The 15,452-nt window shown below is 40.7% G+C and overlaps 2 protein-coding genes across 4 annotated transcripts; one reads left to right on the top strand and one right to left on the bottom strand.

The window, feature by feature from the left end:
- Positions 1-596: 596 nt before the first annotated feature.
- LOC116845067 (serine-rich adhesin for platelets-like) lies at positions 597-13,193 on the top strand. 3 transcript variants are annotated; one of them, XM_032817339.1, is made up of 7 exons: positions 597-1,444; positions 2,672-4,543; positions 4,613-6,534; positions 7,463-8,526; positions 9,495-9,770; positions 10,718-11,566; positions 11,676-13,193. In XM_032817339.1, the coding sequence occupies exons 1-7, from the start codon at positions 1,201-1,203 to the stop codon at positions 11,773-11,775; spliced, it is 6,327 nt and encodes a 2,108-aa protein (XP_032673230.1). In that variant the 5' UTR covers positions 597-1,200; the 3' UTR covers positions 11,776-13,193. The 3 variants fall into 3 exon arrangements, with proteins under 3 accessions (XP_032673230.1, XP_032673229.1, XP_032673228.1); XM_032817338.1 differs by having other exon boundaries at positions 2,672-6,534; positions 11,676-11,814; positions 12,653-13,193; XM_032817337.1 differs by having other exon boundaries at positions 598-1,444; positions 2,672-6,534; positions 11,676-11,819; positions 12,653-13,193.
- Positions 12,468-14,177, bottom strand: LOC116845068. The gene is made up of 2 exons (XM_032817340.1): positions 13,805-14,177; positions 12,468-13,742 (listed from the first exon to the last, which is right to left on the bottom strand). Exons 1-2 carry the CDS (start codon positions 13,963-13,965, stop codon positions 13,508-13,510), a joined length of 396 nt encoding a protein of 131 aa, XP_032673231.1. The 5' UTR covers positions 13,966-14,177; the 3' UTR covers positions 12,468-13,507.
- Between the last annotated feature and the right edge of the window lie 1,275 nt (positions 14,178-15,452).

Below are 15,452 nucleotides of genomic sequence, written 5' to 3'. Positions count from 1 at the left end.
ATGTTTTAAAATGTAACCTAATGCAACCAGTATAGACATCAGAATTCTATTCTTGAAATTTTTGCGTATACGTAAGTTTTACCACGCAGCTATTTTATAGTATAATTAAATCTGCGTAGTAAAACTTATACGCAACGTAACTTATACGTATACGCAACTATTTCAAGAATAAAGGCCCTGTGCTGGGATACTATAACTCGTTATTGGAGTTAACGTTTCGTTATCGTTGCGCAACTTTTCTATGGTATACAAAAGCTGCGCAACGATAACAAAATTGTCGTTAACTCCATAACGAGTTACAGAATAGGGCTACTATGGCTGCGTTCCAAAATTCACTACCAGTGCTGAAATTCTATAGTATACGTGACATGAACTATAGAATTTCAGTACTGGCAGTGAATTTCGGAACGCAGCCTATGTTGATTGCTCACTGAGCGCTTTTTCCGCTGAACGTGCTCATTGTAGATTAAGCTCATATCAGACTACCGATTGCACAGGACGACCCGATTGCCGACTACGACTGCCGACTCTCAATGGACCAATCACAGTGAGGCGCCGAGTCAGCGCGATTAGTCCATTGACTGTCCGTAGTCGGCAGTCGGGTCGGCCGATGCAGTCGGTAGTCTGATACGGGTTTTAGGCTTAATGCTTTTAGTGCCGAAAACAAAACGAACACAGCCAAAAATGGTCGCGATGGATATTTCCCCTTATCTTTGAAACTTAAGTCCCGCGCTCACAGAAGTACTTTGTGCTCTGTTCAGATATTCCTACGTCCGTGGTCCAAACCGTTTCGTCCTTGACTGTACAGAAAGTAATGTGCGATGTAGTGCAGCAAAGAAAAAGGAAAACTGATGTATTGAGAGAGACCTTTGATCGAATGTCGTTCCATGCGATGAAATATTGATAAGTACATTACTAAGCATTGTTAATCGACGATATTCGCGCTTTGTAACAACGCGTTCCCTCCAAACATTGGATATTTGTACTGTAACGGTATTTCTCTTTGTGATATTCCGCGACTCGATTAATCTGGCGAATACCTCGGTAATCCTTTGATCCTTTAGTTCCTAACCTTTCTATCTCCTTCCGAATGAGTCATGCTTGCTCGCGATATCAATGATCGATCGACGTGACGTTTATTGAGTCATGTGTTATCGAATGTTCAAACGTCGTCGTTGCGGGTAAGTTCGAATTGTAACAATGGCAAGTGATTTATCGAGCGGTTGCACGGAGACCATCGATATCCTCGACGAGAAAGAGGAAGGTGAAATCTCGTTGGAGGATGTCAGCTCGTCCGAGGAAGGCGGTATAGGTCACTTGACCTGCGGCTACGTCGTCAGAACACGACGTTCATGTCCTGTGTGCAAGTCAACGTGGGGAGAATGCGCGTCCTGGTGCACTGCCCCTTCCAAGATGCACTACTCGAAGAGTCAGAGCAGGAGAGGTAAAAGCTTAGTCCGACTTGCGTGTTCTTTGTATATCCGAGACAAATGCACTGTATTTATATTTGACCTTTGAAGCACCAAATTTTAATTTCAGTTGTGACTTCTCTAAGTGATCTAAGGCAACTAAATGGACTTATTAATATTTATCGTAGACTAAATTCAAATAAATTCTTTCAGTTTTGTTCTCCCTGATTTTATAGATATTAAATATTGTGATAAATATCTGAAAGATATAATATTTAAAAGGAAGACGAGGAAGTTTCGCTTATATTTGAGTAAATTTTTTTCTCAACCGATCAAATTGTGAGGATATTGTTTCAAGGGTTTATATATATAAAATTGTTTTTTTCTTATCTTTCTTTCTCTGGTAAAGAAAAATGTTCTTTAAGAGACTCAAATCATTTGTATGCTTCTCAAGTGGTTGTGCACTGTATAAACAGGAACAATTATCAATACATTAATTATAGAAGTGATCACTGATTTATATTTAAGATACAATTAATTTGACAATTACAATTTATGACAATTAATAACAAACTAATAACATGTCCTAACACATATGCTTTAAAACCAGCGGCACACAATGCTTGTTTTCGTGCTGGTTTGCTTGCTGGGTGGAAATACTCTGTTCTAATTGGTACATTTCTGAAGATGGATGGTAATGCACCAATAAAAACAGAGTATTTCCATTCAGCAAATATAACCCAGTATGAAAACAAGAACTATGTGCCACTGGTTTAAGAGTAGTACTTCTATACCTATCTCTAACTAACTATGTACCTATCTCTAACTCAAAACTGTGAGTGCTTCAAGGATTTAGATATTTAAAACTGTTTTTTCCTTGATAAAGAAAAATGTTATTTAAAAGACTCGAATCATTTGTATATTTTCCAAATAGTTGTGTACTATGTAGAGACAACTATTAATATATTAATTATAGAGATGATCATTGATAACTGGCATGAAAATACTGATGTTTTATTGATTTATATATAAAAGATAATTACATATAACAAATTCAATTTATGATCAATAGCAAATCAATAACACAATCTAACAAGTGGTGTTTATTTATCTCGATACTATCTCTGATAATTTAAACTTCAGTCTGAATAATGTGACCTTATTTCAAGTACATTTTCCATACTGTTGATTTTAGTGTTGTGCTTAAGTTTAGATATTGATATGTTAATCTAATGTAGTAGAAATTAATGTTCTTTCGCAAGATCCAGTCAAGGGCAAGGAAAATCGTCATCACGTGAACGAGGCCGGTTGCACGATAATGAAACACGTCCTGTCGACGTTGCAAGAGAAAAACGACGATCTGGTGCCGATTTCGAGCGACAGCGACATGGAAATCGTGGGTCTCACGGACATGTCTAAGCAGCTGATGACGCGCTCGAAGACCAAGATCAAGAAGAAGAAAAAGAAGAAAAAGGAATACGAATATCTTACCGTCGATGACTTAATTTCCCCGGCATCCGCAGATCTGCCCATAACGGAGTGCTTCAGCACATTAAGGAGCAGCTCCAGAGAAACGTCCAAGGAAATCACCATAAGCAGAACGCGCTACAGAGATCCAAGTCCGGTCCATAGGAGCGGCAGGACGCGAATGATCGCGAAGTCGCCGCTGCGGAAACACAGGTCACCCGTAGGCGCGCGGCCTACATTTCACGGCTCGTCCCGCTCTCCGCTGGAGCGTTCTCGATCTCCAAGAAGGTCGCCGCGGAGACTCAGATCGCCTAAGCGATCCAGTTCGTTGCACTCTGTATCTCCTATGCGAGTGACTTCTAGGAAGCAGACGATGCGGCTGAACGCGTCACCGCCGCCGTCGTCGTCTGCTGCCTACTTTAGTGACCGCCACGGCGACGTGACTAGATTACTGAAAAAGGTGAAACACCTCGATTCCGTGGGCGCGCGCTGGACGCCGGAGTCGAGCGTCCGGCGGAACAAGGAGCACCAGCCGGCGTCGTTAAAGGAGAAGCTATGCAACATGATGAAGATACCGAAAATCGCCAACGACCACATGGCGCACGGTTTCGCGGAGAAGACTCCGATCATGGTTGGTAACGAACTTGACGAGGAGGACGACTTGGCGTTGTTGCGACAGAAAGCGTTGGATACAAAGCAGAAGAACAAGCCCAGCAAGTCGAAGCAGCCGACGAAAACGGAAGCGAAGGCGGCCATGACGACGAAGATAAACGACGAGCAGGACGAGGAGGCTCTGGAGCTGCGTATGATCGCGCTGCGCTCAGCGGTTATGAAGAAGCATCAGAACAGGGTGCAACGTGGCGTACGAGCGAAGAACAAGAGGAAAGCGGAGGTTAATCGCAGCGAGAGTCCGTTCACCCAGAGCTTTCTCGAGGACATCCCCGTGCCTAACGAAGAACTGCTGCAGTTCGCGTCGCCACCGTCCACCCCGCCGATGCTACCGTCGGCTGACAGCAATCACGTCGAGGATATGGAGCTGGATACGGATGTCGAGAGGGAGAAAGAGAAGTTGCCGTATTCGCCGACTGACAAGATCACCACGGACATGCCGATCGACACGGAGCTACTCGGCATCGAGCCGTCGGACGTGTCGTTCATCAATCTTAACAACAGCCCGATCTTCGCGACGAACGACGAGCGAAGACCGTCTCACCCTGATGGGATCGCGTCATCAGCGCTAGACGACACCTACCTCCCGTATTACACTCCATCTCCGAATCGCTTTGCATCCTCGCCGTTATTGAGCAACAGTGATGAGAGCTTCCACGTGGAACCAAATGGCCAGAAGGAGCTGCCCGGCTACCTCAGAATCCCGCCTGGCGACTGCATCGATTGCGACTTGATAGACGGCACTTGCTGCCAGCAGACATTCGACGACGCCAACAACAAGTGTAGTTATCCAATTGCGTCAGCGTATCCAGAGACCAACGGGGCGACACAAAATCTTCCAGTGATCGATCTTCCGGCGTCTTCCGTGCTACCAGACCGCCTTCACGTGAGTCCGCAGATGCAGAGTATCGTGGAGCAATCTACCGACGACGATCTACTGGTGAATTTGGCCTCGACGACGACGTACACGGAACAGCAGACGGTTGGCGAGCAGCGAGGTAATGAACACGCTTACGATATGGCTGTGGGATATCCTGTCGCCAACGTCTCAACGATGTCTACTTTAGGAACGCCGACGTTGCTGAACAGTGACAGCGTCTCGATAATCACTGGTCACGATTCTCACGAGCCGGAGAATCAGCAAGCGTTCCCTGCCGCCAGTGTCGACAGAGATGTATTAGCGTCAGACTCCGATTACGTCGCCAACGATGCGGTGATGTGTTGCCAAGCCGACACTAGCAGGGAGCCCTCGTACATGCAGGGTGTGCCGGATATCACCAAAGATGCGAATAAGATTCCCACGTTGATCAACAAGACGCTGGTACCTGTGCCAATCTTGAAGTCGAACAAGCAGCTTCAGCAACCGTTACCGTCGTCGTCGTCGTCGTCGTCGTCATTGTCAGCGAAACAAGAGCAGCACACGGAGCCGACTTTCAAGAGCGCCGAGATGCAACCGGTGATCGTCATCACAAGCCCGAGCAGCCCGAGGAGCGGCACCGTCTTCAAGCCGATCAGACTAGTACCATTCCCGAAGAAGCGTTACCGCGTATTGACGGCTCCCGTCGTCTTCAAGGAGTCCATGAACGAGAGTTCAGAGAGCAACGTGTCCAAGAGTGACGCCTCCAAGAGCAGCGATGGTCCCAAGGCAGCCGAGCAAACCAAGCCTATGGCGGTCACGAAGAGCGGCAGCTCTCCGACGTCCAAGAAGCGGAAACGCGCCAAAAAGAACAGTCGCGCGAATTGCAATGTCGCGGAATCAACGGCAAAGAGGAAGAACGGTTCATGTACAAATAACGATGTAAATAAAAATGTAAATATTACCACGACCGTTCCACCGCCCGTTCCGCGACAACCAAGCACCGAGTCCGAGCCTAAGAAGAAGAACAACGACGCCAATAAAGCGCGAGGGAATTTCACAAAGAGCGTAGAAGAGAGTGCAGAAAGCAAGTGTCCAACCTTGCCGGCTGACAATGATAAAGACATCAGAACAGAGAATACGGACAACGTCGAGAAGAACGACCAACACGCGTCCTCGCACGACAAGGAGGAGTTGAAGAAGCACACGACATCGTCGACAGACAATGAATGCCCGCAAGAGAAGAGCACCGAGTCCCATTGTTCATCGGCGAACCTCGACACTGCCAAGCACAAAGTGGCGGACGCGAAGGACGCTAACAGGAGAGCGAGCATGGACGAGGATGAGAACGAACTGCGCGCCATTCTCTTGGCCTCGCTCACGAAGCGAATGACCAAGTCGGACACGAACAGCACCGTCTCTTCAGCGACGTCGGTCGTTACGAACGAGTGCAACGCGACGAATGATCAAGCAGCCGCACAGAAGGTATCAGCGAGCACCGAACCGGTTATCACGGCCAACGGAATGGCGAGTGATCTCTCTGTTGGCGGCGTTAAAAAGAGACCCAACGCCGCGGCCACGGGCACGAAAGGGCCTCCGAAGAAGATGCTGAGAAAAGCACCCGTGCCGGCCAGCACGAAAGTGGTGAACAACGCGAAGAAATATCAGAACACGATGGTGCAGCGGAAGCTGAATCCTCAGAAGCTCGAGGCGAACGTTCTCAACAAAGGTAAGGTGAAGCAGCTGATGCCGACCGCTCATCAGGATAACGTGTGGTCAGTCCCCAACGGGCCGACGAAGAAGTCGTCGATGGCGTACGCGAGCGAGACGCAGCGAATCGTGATCAATCTGGGTTCAGACAGTGACAGCGAGTCCGAGCTCGAGAAAGACAGTAACGCCAAACCCATGCCCGTCGTAACGTCGATCGTCAACGTCAACACGCAGGAGCCTAATACTGACTTCGAGAAGAGCCTACACAAGTTCCTGCGCGACGTGCGCAAAGAACACGAGACCTCGACCGCCACCTCTTCCTCTAAGCCCGCTTTGTCCCCGCAGACGGCGAGGAGAGACACGCCAACGCCAGTGACGCAGACGGACACGGAGAAGGATTCGTCCAACATGCACACACCGTTGGTAAGACTATACATTGTGACGTTCGAGGCTCTCCCCAGGGATAATAACAGGCATCAAATTTGCAACGATTTTATTATCGCTTTGCATCAATAAAAGATAATTTATGGGAAAATGAACAGACTTAGAAAAATTATGAAAAATTTATTATTATGAGAATTAATTAAATTATGTAACATAATGTAAATTTAATGATTAATTGAACATATATAATGTAAACTTCTAATTATATTAATATGACAAATTGTCACATTAATTATATTAATGTGACAAATTTACTAAAAATTATACTTAGATTTTTATTTCACATTTTATATTACATATTGTTTTGAGTACGTTTTCCTTTTCCTTTTTTTTTATCGCAATGAATGCAATGAATTTGAGTTTCATATGCACCACTCATAAGAAATATAACTTTTACAAATCGATTAGTACAGTTGCTGTCAGATTTACGCACACTTATTTATCAGAGGACATACAGAAGTGTGAAAATTGAGGACACTTTTCATTTCTTTATTAATTTTTTCTAATTGTTCTTTTCAATAAATGCCTAATTTTAGGGAATATTATAATTTATTATCGATATTATCTCTATAGGTTTAAAATGATTACAAGTTTGTATTATATATTGTACGACTAATAATTATATTAATTATATTATAATAATGACGGATTATTTCAGAGAAATAAACGTAATTCAAATCTGTGATTATTTTAAACCTATAAGGAATATTGATAACAAATATTTGGTGAAATTAAGCATTTATTGAAAAGAATAATTAAAAAAAATAAATAAAGAAAGAAAATAAATAAAATAAAATAATAATTAAAGAAAAAATCAAAATTATTTTAATAATTTTCATATCTTTGTACTTTCCACCTTTTTTTTGAAATCGCATTTTCCTCTTTTTCTTCCGCTTTGTCTTTGCAGGCCGTGAGACATCTTTCAGCGTCAAAACAAGAAGAATATCGTCGTTTGAAACAGCAAATCTTGGAACGTGAGAAGTTGAAGGAGCAGAGGAAAGTGGTGAACAAGAGTAACGACAGTAGCGTTGGTAATAAAGTGACCAAGAACGTGTCAAACGCATCCGCGAGACAGAATCAGACTGAGTCGAAGGAACCAGAGAAAGATTCTCAGCAACCGGCGGCAGAGATTAAAGCGAAAATTGTCGATGTGGCGAAGAGCACGACCGCGTTGACTACATCTCCTGCGTCCGTTACCAAAGGTATCTCAAATATTGCTAAACAGACCAATTCTATGCAGCTGCAGGCTAAAACGACGAAGAAAATAATACCAAATCTCAGTATCCGAATTACCAATGAGATCGCGCCAGCTCGCGTCACAATGGAAACTAAAACGCTCGAGAACTCGGTCGAGTTTGTAAACAAGCATCAGCCCATGAGCGACAAGCTGCAGTTCAGACCAGCTTTGAGGACGTTGTCCAGAGACGAGATCAATCGCAAGTACGTGCAGGTGCAATTGAATCAGGACACAACTGAGCGAGTGGTCACCATAAACGACAAGACGCCAAGTTCATGGCACGACACGACGAACACCAGCCACAGCGACGAGCCTGTTGAGAACAGTAACGCCGTGATGGAAAACCTAGATGAGAGAACAGCCAATAAGAGCAACGACGACGACAGAGTCAACGACAGCAACTTCTCCAACGCCACCACCGTGCTGATCTCGAACACGAGCGAGCAAGAACTCATGGACTCGATGGAAACCACGATATCGCGTTCCCAGTATGAGCGCGAAATGAATCGTAATATTTCGGCGTCGTCGTTGCTCGCGGCAGATAACTGCTGTAATGATGGAAACGACGTTTCGTCGAAGTCTAGTGCGAGCACTGGCGATGCAGCTAACACGGAAGATGCCTGGAGTACGCTTAAACGGGACGTGAAGATAGAACTCGAGTCTCTCGCGCGTATTTCCAAAACGGAGCAACAGCGGCACCTGTCCGACATCGAGAACAAATTAGTCGCGAGACGGTAATGATGATTGAGAATTTTTAAAGATGTAATATGTTGATTTAATCAGATTTGGGAAGACGTATCCAATCTTGGATATTTTTATTGTTTCGGTCTTTAAATATAAATATTTAACGTAGAAACTTTTAACATAGAAAATGCGTACATATACTCAATATACTCTTGTATATTTTATATTGAAAGTTTAAATTTATATTCAAAGACCGAAACAATAAGAATGTCCAGGATTAGGTACATGTCTGGGCATTGATATTTTTACCTTAATACGTTACTTTTTTCAGAAATGACTTTTTCATTTGATCATATTCTTTTCATCAGTAACGTAATTTTATTAACAACACAATTATATTTTTTAGGTAACGGCAACAAATGTAGGATTGTTACTTTTATTGATATTTTGTGCATGTAGTGTATATATATTGATTTGAGAATATATATAGTGGGTTGCAAAACGATTTAGACACAATAAAGTTACGCAATGTCGTTAAGAATAAGTAATAATAATTAATGTAATTGCTAGGCAAGTCCTGTCAGAGACGGACTCAATTTTTATAGTTTAGCAAACCAATTCCAATTTTATTGTATGCAAATAGTTTTGCAACCTACCGTACATGGAATAGATGGTAGCGAATCGCTAAAAAGCTCTTCAAGATTTGATAAAGAAGATCTTGATAAAGAAAAATTTGTTATTTGTTAGGTATAACAATAACAGTAACGAGTTACTTTTGTCGATGGGTGACGAGTAACACGTTTCTTTTCGAAAGTAACTTTCCCAACCTTGAGATTGATTTAGAAATTTTTTTACAGAATACATGTTTACATATTTCCAATATTGTTGATATATTTAGTCTGAAAAAATGCTTTGATCATATCTCTCTTCAGCTTGTTCAGTATGATGAAAAATCTTTAAATCGATTCCATAAAAACTATGCTCAAATATTGAATTGTATTTTGCATGTGCGTTTCAGTTACACCGTCCTAGATCATTTAGCAGACATGTCGGGGAACCTCCGTCAGTGGGACATGGAGAAGGAGTTGCAGAACAGCCTGGCCGTCGAGGTGAAGAAGCTCAAAGAACAGCTCATAATAGCCGAGGAGAGGCTGGAGAAACAGCGTAATCGCGTCAGCAACATGGGTCCGAAGATTACGATGGCGCACCAAAAAATTAATACCGGTCGACGCGAGTGCTTCAAGTTGTCAAGAATCTGCACGGCCCTGGGCAACCGGCTCGGAAAGAACTACAAGTACGCAGATGTGAAAGCTTTCAATGTATCATTCACATTCCAAACATTATATCCTTCTGTGATTTAAACCATTTATACTAATGTCCAGGAGTAGGCTTTTGTTGGCCATTCATATCTCATCTATTTAAGGGATACTCACGTCGGTTGTCTTTATTTGTTGACGTCAGAGGCGAAAAATCCTGCTCATGATTCTTGCGTTGAAATAAAAAAATATACTTATAAAACGTCACTTGTGATCGATTCAGAAAATTTTTAAAATGCTCTAAGCTCTCTCTTTTTGCTAAATTAAAATCAATAAATAGCTGCAAACTTAGTATGGTATACAACTCTGGTTTTAATCAAACTTTTCTCATAATTTTTGTTATGTTAATTTTGATCTGTTATGTCACATGGATATATTTTTTATTTCAACGTATAACACAACAATCGTGAATATGCAATTTCTCGTTTCTGATGTCATCAAACGAGGACAGTCTACGCGAATACTCAAGGGTCTCAAGATACATTTTATCATGATATGTTAGATTATTTTTGCAGAGAAATTACATACAAATAGGAGGAATATATAATGTAGGAATTATATAAGAAAAAATGATCAAGAAATTGTTTAGAAATAATAATTATTATAATTAATATTCTAGATTAATTATAATTAATATTCTAGATTAATATAAAATAAAAGAAATAATGTAAAAATTATATAGCAGGAATAATAGATAAAAATTGTCTAGAAATTAATATTCTAACATCAAATTAATATTTTATTATTCCTGCTATATAATTTACATTACATTATTTTTCCTATCCACATGTAATTTCTCTGTATAATAATAATTATAATAATAACTATCGAGAAATTGTCTAGAATTTATATAGGAGCATAATTGAGAAATTGTAGTATACTGTCTTCGGAGTTGTTTTATCGGTCATATAGATTATTCTTTCAGGCTACCAGAGGCGGGAGGTCAACTATTGAATGAGAAACTCAAAGAAATCGCCAATCATACTCGCCAGCTCTCCAACAGGAAATTGTTATCCAACGATGCTTCCGAAAACTTTATACTTCCCAGTTCGTCGCTCTCAGAGTCATCTAAGATCACATTAGAAGCTATAGAAGATGTGTTATTACAAACGCTACCGGCAATCGACATGGTCAGCGATGTGATGAGCTCACAAGACGATGATGCTTCCTCTCTTTTGGCGCGATGTAATAACACGGAAAGCTCGCCAACGATAGACACACCGCAAACACTTCCGAACGAAGTGACGCCAACGAAAAAGAAAACCTCGATGATTGTATCGAAGTCTCAGAGCGACGAACAAGAGTCACCCACTGAAGATAGATTGCTCTCCGAACCAAAGCTAAGTAGTACACCTATATCAGTAAAACGAAATAACGAATGTACGCAAAGAACCCGTAGGGTGGACATCCCTGTGTCTGCCACATCTCTAGAGCCAGGACCGTCAGTGGATTATTCGCTGTGTCCGGACAATGAGCGAGAGAAAAAGAGAACGCAATCGCCAGGGCAGTCGCCAGCGCAGTCGCCAGTGCAGTCGCCAGCGCAATCGCCAGCGCAATCGCCAATGACAACGACCACGACAACGACAATGACGACGCAGACGGCGATGACGACGCCGACGAAAACTACTTCCTCGACGATGATGAATACAACAACGACAGCAATGACGACGACGACGACGACGACGACGACGATGATGACAACAACGATGACGACGACGACGACAACAACAATAAAACCTTATGTATCGATATTGACACATTTAAAAACGCCAAGGTGGGTCGCCTTTTATCTAAAGTAAAGTTACAATGCTTGATTGTGCATTGTCCGTGGATTAGCTAAAAATTTTGAGAATTTTTGTGCTTTCTCCCACTTTTTCAACTAGGAACGTGAACCCTAATGGAATTCTGTGCCCTTACGATTTAATGGGTATCTGCAACGATGGAGATTGTCAGTTTATTCATCAGTCAGCGAGTTCGACATGAAATAACACATTACTACTGAACATATTCAACATGATATACGTAAGGTGGTCCAGATTTCTCAACGTCAATATGGGTCACGCGCACTTTCTCTTTCTCGGGAAGATAAACTTATTAAAATATATAGATTAGAATTGCAAAACGACACGTACACACTTTGCGCGAAACGGCTTGAACCGTTTTTTTTTTCCGCGAAAATTAGGAAATAAAAGTGTCAAAACTGTATTTTGAAACCAAGTATATTTATAGGGTATCTGATAATTCATGACAGTTCATGATCCATTGCGGATAGAACTTATCAAACTGAACATAAAAATCCTGCACTACTTAGCAATTACGTAAAATTTTTTGTTATTAAAAAAGAAAATCTATGAATGATCACGCGCGATAGATAAGTTGTGTCTGCCGTCGTGTGCTTGTATATTAAGTCAAACTGAACAAAAAAGTTCTCTGCAATTTTGCAAATGATCATATAAATTTTTGGTTATTAATTGAAGAAGATTGATGCATTATTGTACACAGTCATGCATCAATCTTCTTTAATCAATAACTCAGAATTTTACGTAGTCGTTTGTGAAATGGTACAGGAATTTTGTGTTCTCAGTTTGATGAGTTCTATAATGGATGTTTTGTGAATTGTCAGATATCCTGTATGCATACACACACACACACACACACACACACACATATATATATATATATATATATATATATATATATATATATATATATATATATATAATGTCGAGGGTAATCACGTAAAATTTTGTTTCAACATAGATCTCTTCGCCACTCTGATTATTGTTAATATTTACACACATAATAGCAATTAGCTGTAACAGTCTCCTTCAAGCAAATGCCTTTGTTTCTCAACTTGCAGGTGATCATCATCACTTTGTCATCGTAGAAGTTGATACGTCAATACAGACAGGATCACGTGTTGTGCAGACAGAAGCAACACCTGAAGATGGTAAGTTGTCTACTCCATGGCAGGTGCTTTTGTGCACAATCCCGATATCACAGTTTTGTTTTGTAAAGTTCTGCGCGTGAAACGGGATTTCCTTTTCTTTTCTTTTAAACATAAAACGTCGTGTCGATACGGAGGCTTAAGAGGGGCACCCGCAATTCTATCGAAAGTTCAAAGCAAATACCTACGAGTGTCTATTTTTACGATTGTAAGAGGAGAAAAAAGTGTCACAAACTGCAAGCAATCAGTGTGGTTGCTGTAAAGATAGAAGAAGAGTTAGTTGATCACTTAGACCAAGGAAGAATTAAGACTCGAAAGAAGAGATGGTCCAGCAACTGTGAATAGCTCAACGCTGATGAATAATTGCATCAGTTAATCTTTCTTCGTTTTTAAGTTACCTCATGCTAGTAAATATCTTATTTCTGTAAAATAAAATTGAATATTTTTTCCTTAACTGGTTTGTGTTAATTTTATTGTAAAATCCCTTCTTCCCTTCCACCTTACAACAATACCGATATACTTTGGTCATGTGATATTTTTATACACATATATTTCCTCTGTGACTATATATTACTAATACTCTATTATCGTTACTTCATTATTATTACTTGATCACAAATCTTATAGAGAGAAAAAGTCAAGATATAATAGATAATATAATACTTGTGTACATAAATAATAGAACCGTAAGGTAATTGTCTGATTATTCTATGGAGTCAAAACTAAAGAATTTTAGTCAGTGATGTTACAAAATTTTCCAAGCGATCATCATTCACCATATTTGCTGCCGGGAAAAGCACCCTGAGTCTTATATTTGTGCCAGGCTAATCGTCCGGAAAGTCGGAGTTCGTCCCAATTTTCTATCCAGGCATTTGGGCAGATAGATTTAAAGACCTCCTTGAACCACGCGCACGCTCCGGTACCTTCACCTAATATATGCTCACAACGATAAAAATCTGTGTACATGACGAAACATCTCTGTGTCTGATTCTGCTGTTGAAATCTGCGAGGAATCGTACAGAGTTCATTTATGTGCGATACACCTTGAACTTCTCATTGGCACACCTTGGATCATAACCGAGATGTTTGCCCAATAATGTTGCCTGCTCTTGCTGTTTGTATTTCCGGAGACATGGATCGTCTTCGTCCACCTCGATGGTTATCTTTTTCCCGGCTGTTTTCTGGAGTTGTTCTTCGGGAGTTTTATCATTCACCTCTTCCTCCATTTTTTTTAAATATTACGACAGAGAGAAACCTGAGAACGACCATGCCATACGTTTTGGCCGGCACCGATTTTCACGTAGAGATCCTATAATAAGAGATCGGACACCATATGTCAACGTTTTGATTGGCTGCGCCATCTTTGGGATACGCTTCCGGTTAGGATCATTAGCTGAATGACAACATAAACAGCAGTCTGTTCTTTTCAGTTGCACTGACTGCACTGGCTGCACTGCTGAACTCGTGCAATAAGTTAAAGTGAGATAAGTATACTTCCGGTTTGGTCCCAACATGGCAAATCTAGTATTTACAGGCGATGATGTCCGATCTCTTTTATATATATATATATATATATATATGACATGTGTATACATAGGCTTGGTTTACATCGTGCACTTGATACGCGTACTAAATAGTAACTTTCTATTAGATAATCTTAATATCGACGATATATATAAACAACAGTATATTAAGCTAGTATAATATTCATCAACAAAACTTATAGAATGCGTTGTTGTTGATATGCATTGTCATATACAGGGTGTTGAAAAAAAAGGGTCACATATTTTGATAGCAAGTAGTATTGATCAAAACAAGAAGAAAAGTTCTAATTAACATGGGTCCTAAGACTAATATCTTCTAAGATACAAGCTATTTTGTTATTTGAGCTCTTTGTCATTTTCTTATTAGTCGTGTCATCTTTAGAATGTAATGAACAAAGGAGTAGGGGAGAGTGGGGTATATATATATATATATATAATGTGTGTCACTTTTGATCACCAAAGATGGCCGCGACGAAAATTTCCCCTCACCGCGCTGACTTCACACCCCGCGCCCATAAAAATACTTTACGTTCCGTCCAGATATTCTATGTCTATGGCATACATCAAGCACAAGCTTCGAAGAAAGCTTGGAAGAAAAGTATTTACTTTGAAGCAGTTAACTCGAGAAATTCGTTACATTTGGAGATCCTTATCGCATGAATACACTGTAAACTTGGTCGAAAGTATGCCTCGAAGATGCCAGGCAATTATCGATGGTGACTAGACGCATTATTAATATAATTGCATCTTTGTTCGGATCGAGTACAAAGTATCCATATATTTGAAAATTGTATTAAATAATTTTTTCTACAAATTAACCCGCATACGTTCTTATTCTTCTTTGACAGACTGTACATATTACGATTTATGAGAAAATGGTTCTATTTTATATCTTGAGATATTCTTTCAAGGCCATTCGATACTCTCTTGTCATTTTTTAGATTTTCTTTCGCACTCTTCTTCAATTGTTCGTCATATAAAATTACAAATTAATATTGTTACATTAATAATATTGCTATATATGTAATAACTAATATGATAATGATGCGCTATATTAATATTGCAGTATAACAATATCGTTATATTAAATTAACATGACTGTTGCAATTGTTATACAGCATTTTTATTGACGTATATGGAAAATTGATATGTAAGGCAATACAAAATTT

Source organism: Odontomachus brunneus, unplaced genomic scaffold, assembly GCF_010583005.1.
Source record: "Odontomachus brunneus isolate Ranch 3 - 2012 unplaced genomic scaffold, Obru_v1 Obru_scaffold_049, whole genome shotgun sequence".
NCBI lineage: Eukaryota > Metazoa > Arthropoda > Insecta > Hymenoptera > Formicidae > Odontomachus > Odontomachus brunneus.
The sequence above is the reverse complement of the archived record's forward strand: the minus strand, read 5'-3'. Positions and strand labels throughout refer to the sequence as shown.